The following is a 5,453-nucleotide window of genomic DNA, read 5'->3' as shown; positions in this document are numbered from 1 at the left end:
GTGTGTGTGTGTGTGTGTGTGTGTGTGTGTGTGTGTGTGAAGAAGATTACATAGACTCCATGCCAGGGGCAGAACTTTGGATGAAACACGGTTAGAGAGGTTGATTAGCTACATTAGCAACAGCGTGGTGAGACATGGCATCACATGCAGTTTGACCAGGCCCCATCTGCTTACTGCTAAGAAGCAATCTAAAGGCCACCATAACAGACATCTGTGCCCGTTGTCTTTGGCTGAAGAAAAATTGTACCATGTTAATGTAATTCCTCAACCTCTAATGAAGCTTGTACAACACACAACGCAAGGCAGCTGCAATCTCAAGACAGAAGGAGCTCTTCACAATGTCTAAACAGCTGGCAGGGAACTACCAGCACTGTATGCAAATCATTCATGGCCTTATGTGGCTAAAGACCTGGTTCATTTTTATTTCAGCAATGTGAGATTTAAAGGCGTGAGGAGTTAAAGACTCCTCACTCCAGTAGTTTTGGTTTGTAGTCTCTCTATGCGCCTCTTTTCTGTTCCCTCTTTCCATTGGAAACGGCGCAGTCCCAGAGCTGCTGCTCAGCTCCATCTTGATAGCAGCCTCCCTGAAAGGCAGGCGTGTTGCACTCACTGTCCAGATTCTTATCTCTGTAATTGCGTTCCAGTCAGGGAGGAGCGCCGGTGGAGCTGGCAACAGCACTGCCCCTGCTCCAAGACAGAGGACATGCTCCAATGGAGGCTCTGGAGTGCTGGGGCCTTTAGTTCAACTATCAAGAGAGACATTGGTGCAGCTTTGTCAGCTTTGACATACATTCAGGCTCCAGATGTCTCTGAAGGGTGCCACTGGTTGTTTTAGGCCAACAGGCCACTGCAAGTTCACTGAGATGAGTCACAGGTCCAGCTACGATTTTTGTGGAACAGGGCAGTTCAAGCCAAGAGTGCTCTGACAATGTTTTATCACGATTGCCTGCAAAGGCAGGGCTCATTAACCCCCACCTAATGTCACAAAACCCGCTCCATCTAAGAAGTCTAGCCTTCCATAAACCTCTACAAATATTACATCTATTTTTTTTTTATTCCATTTCCATGTAATTATATGTAAGCTTTTTCTTCACTATCTGACAGCCACAGCTCCAATTAGCTACTGATTAATCTGCTAATTCCTTGCTTTGCAAAAATGTAATTAAGCTGTAATTAATGACAAGGTTTTAATGCTCAAATTTAGGACTGGGTCATAATATTACATTTTGTTTGTGTGTTTGTTTTTAATTACATATATTAATGCATAGATATATCTTCATAATGGAGATGGAATGGGACAATATTGTTGATATGGTTATGCTTTGATGTTGTATTACGTCTCCATCTGTACTTCACAGAGCAAGACAGTGCTGCTCTTTCAACAATGGATATACATTTATATAATAAAGTTTGACAGGACACATTTATGTAATCTTAATCTGGGGCAACAGGTGCAAAGTTTGTTGATTTGCAGAAACTATTGCACACAGACTGTGGCGGCTTTCGCCACAGTCTGCTGAGTTTTTTGGGGTTTTTTTATTATTTCACAGAAGTCTGGCGCTGCTCGATACTTTCACTGTTGATTTGACGAGTACATTCAAATACACCACTAACCAATCAAAGCAGCAGCAGACAGCTCAAATCTTTTATGAGGCGAATTTCCTCATTTTGTCAATGGAGTCTGGTGGAGCGTAACAGCTCTGCTTCCTCGTCGTAAAGGCCCGTCTGACAGCAGGTGAAGCAGTGAAAATGTTCTAAATATAGAATCCACTGAAACAGATATCGATTCCTTCTGTTTGGTGGCTAAAATTCATTTTGCTGCCAGCCGTGCCCACAGCAGAGTACGGCTTTATTTTCTGTACAGGTGGGGGGTGTAAATACTGCCATCAGCTACAGGTAACACAGTAACTGCGGATCAGAACCTTATGCAACCCCAAACAGACTGCAGTATTGTTACCCCAAGTAAAAAAACAACAACAAAAAAACACTGTTGTTATTTTGAACATGAGAAAGAATATGCACAATGGTTTTAATACGCTTACTGAAAACAGCTCCCGAATGAGAAACAATATGACTCCTGGTCTAAGGAGCTTGGAAAGAAAAGCATCTGGACATCTTTCACATCTCATCCAAGAAGCTTCAGAACTGAAGAAGCTTCTCTGATCAGAGGTGAAACGTCGTCAAGAAACTGAAAGATGTCCAGACGATTCAATGCATAACACTAACTTGACAATCTTGATCGACTGAATATCAACTATCAACTAAATCAACCGATGAGTCAAACATTTCGGCTTCACTAACAATTATAACAGCTTCTTTTAAAACGATCCCTGTCTTTTTTTTTTTAAAGCCCAGAGTACTCTGGCTTTTGATTACATCATTTTGAGTCATTTCACTGTACAAAGAGCAGTGAAAGAGCAGAGAACTCATAGAGGTACAGTCAAAGGCAACCTTCCAAAGATGCTAAAGAAGAGCAGAAAATTGCTTTAGTGCCAGGCAAACAAACCAAGGTAGGTGAAAGGATGTGGCATTAGAACGACTGCAAAACAGGCTTTGAATATCACAGAAACAGGAAGAGAAAGTGAGGGTTTGTTTTTTTTACCGAGCAATTCTGAAAGTCAGACACCGTCTGGAACCGTTACTATATTGATTACTGTTTTTTCATTATCACATTTTCTTTTTTTTAATTTGCATTTGTTTCAAAATGATGCATCCAAGGTTTACCGCGGCTCACCACAGGCCTGTGCAGGGTGGTTACATATATAGTTATAGAATATAGTTAAAGCAAAAAAAAGAAAAAGAAGATGAAATAACAGTTTTTAAACAAAATAAAAAACAATTAATCTGTTTAGTTACTCAGCCATAAGATTTTTAATGCGACGCTGCCTTTTCTTTTAGATCTGTGGGCAGGTGATCTATGTTCTCTTCCCTGGAGGAAACTTCAACAGCTTCAATTTTCTAATAGAAACTGCCCTACCCGTATATATGACTAGAACTTAATTTCCTTGGGCAGCTCTGAAAACAATATACATTCATTTCACACACTTTGGTCATGTAATTTACTTGGTGTTGCCTTTCAAATGTTCTACACTGTATCTCTTTGAATTCACTGCTATAAGAGTGAGTGGCCTGTTTATATCCTTGACAGGTATTTTTATCACAAACACTCACACTTTCATTCAACTCTACATAATTTTGTCGTATTCTTACAGTCCTTTGTCATGTGAAATAACAAATTCACAAAGGCCTCATCAGCACTTCCAAGCACAGCACAGCAGTTCTCATTAGAATTACACTAATGCCAGTGTTTCTTTGAACATCTCAATCAGTCTAATCCAATTCTGCACATACTGCTTCGCTGTGCAGCTTCACATTCCTACTGTTTAATGCTGCGCAAACAACTGAGAGCAAGTCCCTCAGAGGGGTCTCAGAAAAACCAACACCTCATTCTCTCAGCTGGGCTAAATTCATCATCTGAAAGCTGGCAGGAAAATCAATGAAAACTAATAAAAGGGTCATGCAGCGTGAACACAGGCCTTATTTGAATCAAGTCCAAGGATGCGGTCTGGACCCATCAAGTGCAGTGGCAATACTGGGAAAGTTTAGCTAGCTGCATGCTGCAGGAAAGATATTGACTAGAGTAGTTTTAAAGAAATTTTCTACAGCCACAATCAGCTTATTCCCATTTCTCAGTACTGTGTATGTATCAAACACTTCTAAAAGGATGAGTGCACAGAGACATTTATAGTCTTTCTAAGTGGCACAGGATCAATGACCACTGGAGCCAGGAAGGTGTCTGATTCTAAGCTTGTACTGATAACATTTACAAATCCAAATACAAAATAAATCCTTTAGACTGCCCCCCACCTTGGCACAGCATGCACACAAACACTCTATTCCAAAGCGAAAGAAGACTGCCGCACATACCTGCCACGTTTACTTTCTCTGAGTTTGGAGCACTGGGCGTAATAGTGCTGGTGCCGTTGCTCAGGTTGGGCCCTGTGCCATTGTAGATGTTCTCCACCTTGGACTCTAGCTTGCCCAGCCTCATCATGATGTTATCCAGCAGGACTGCGAGAGTCTTCTTCAGGTCTGCAAAATGAGAATGTTAAATTTTATTTCTCTCCAGCAAAAAAAAAGCGGTGTGTCAGGTCCATGAGTTGGAGTAGAGTGCTTAAGTTGTCAAAGAGCTTAAGTTGTCAAAATCAACCTTTAATCTAAAAAGTGGTGGGAAAGGCATCGATGGGGGATTTCTTCTAAAAGCTGAAAGTGTTGTGTGACTAAAGCAAACATTTTAAGGGAGAGGAATAAAAACCAGGCTAGAAATTTCTGAGAATTTTATAAAACCAAAGTTGGCACGTATCTTGCCCCTGTTTCCAGAGAACCAGTTACTTTAATGGTACAACTGCACAGTTGAGGTTTCAGCTGTGTAGTGGCAGGCATACTGGTACTACGGGATAGACGTAGGCAAGTGTATCTTTGATTTTTTTTCACTTGCTCAATCCATAAAATATGATATTTGCTCAGTGCTCTTGTGGAATGAGAAAGAGAAGCTGTAACTTTGGACTGTAGCTAGCAACACTGTGAGATGGTAGTACTTCTGCTCTGGTGCAAGGTGGTTCACGTGTAGCTTCATGGAGCTCAACGAAGCAGAACAAGGACTACTACCGCCAGCTGCCATCTGAGTGTGAGATAGTCACCAAGTGGCACAAGTTGCTCCTAGAAGGATTTTGACTAAAGTCCTAACGCTTTTGTTTTAAATTTGGGGTCTCCAGCTTAAGTATCATGGTCCTGGGTCATTTTGACTCAGCATTCTTTGTTTCCTTGTGTTTCTGTATCATGTTAAGTTCAATGTTTTATGGCTTAATTACCACAAAACGGAAAGGATAGTAGTTTCAAGATTACATTCTCTTTCTTTTGCTCTCCACATACTCCAAACACTGTTTGTTCGTTTGCAGCAAAAACCAGCTCAAATATGGTTGGTCAATTATGATATTTCTTTAGAAATCGACACAAACGTGCCATTAAAGCTGCCATCTGTAGTATGAGCAGTGGTATTCAGCCAGGACAAGCAAGGCAAGTAGAGCTTGCCTTTCTGTAAAAGTCCCCACATGGAACTGACTGAGGAAAATTGCTCAGCTATCTCTGACAATAAATAGCTTCAGCTTCAATGACAAGCTCAGGTCCTACAACAACACATTCTTGAGGCTTCAGGGACCAGCTTCCGGCTCATTTAATTATTAATGGGGAGCACCCGAGTCTTTGCAAATGACTTCCTGTTCCTCCAGTTTTGTGAGGGTCTTTGCATTTCCACGTAAATCTTTTCTAAATTTACTTTCATAAAACACAACCATGGCAAAATGCAGAACATGTAGGAACGTTCCTGACCAGTAGCCAGATACAGTGGGGCAAAAAAGTATTTAGTCAGCAACCGATTGTGCAAGTTCCCCCAC

General features: G+C 41.2%; 1 protein-coding gene across 1 annotated transcript in view; it reads right to left on the bottom strand.

The window, feature by feature from the left end:
* mgat5 (alpha-1,6-mannosylglycoprotein 6-beta-N-acetylglucosaminyltransferase) overlaps positions 1-5,453 on the bottom strand; it is a 111,797-nt gene that overhangs the window by 82,062 nt on the left and 24,282 nt on the right. Inside the window, exon 3 of the mRNA XM_005739888.2 lies at positions 3,928-4,092. Coding sequence (XP_005739945.1) covers positions 3,928-4,092 — 165 coding nt within the window. The remainder of the gene's footprint in view (positions 1-3,927; positions 4,093-5,453) is intronic.

The sequence above is a fragment of the Pundamilia nyererei genome, unplaced genomic scaffold (assembly GCF_000239375.1).
Source record: "Pundamilia nyererei isolate P.nyererei 1_Seehausen unplaced genomic scaffold, PunNye1.0 scaffold00094, whole genome shotgun sequence".
NCBI lineage: Eukaryota > Metazoa > Chordata > Actinopteri > Cichliformes > Cichlidae > Pundamilia > Pundamilia nyererei.
This window is presented reverse-complemented; position numbering and strand designations above follow the sequence as displayed.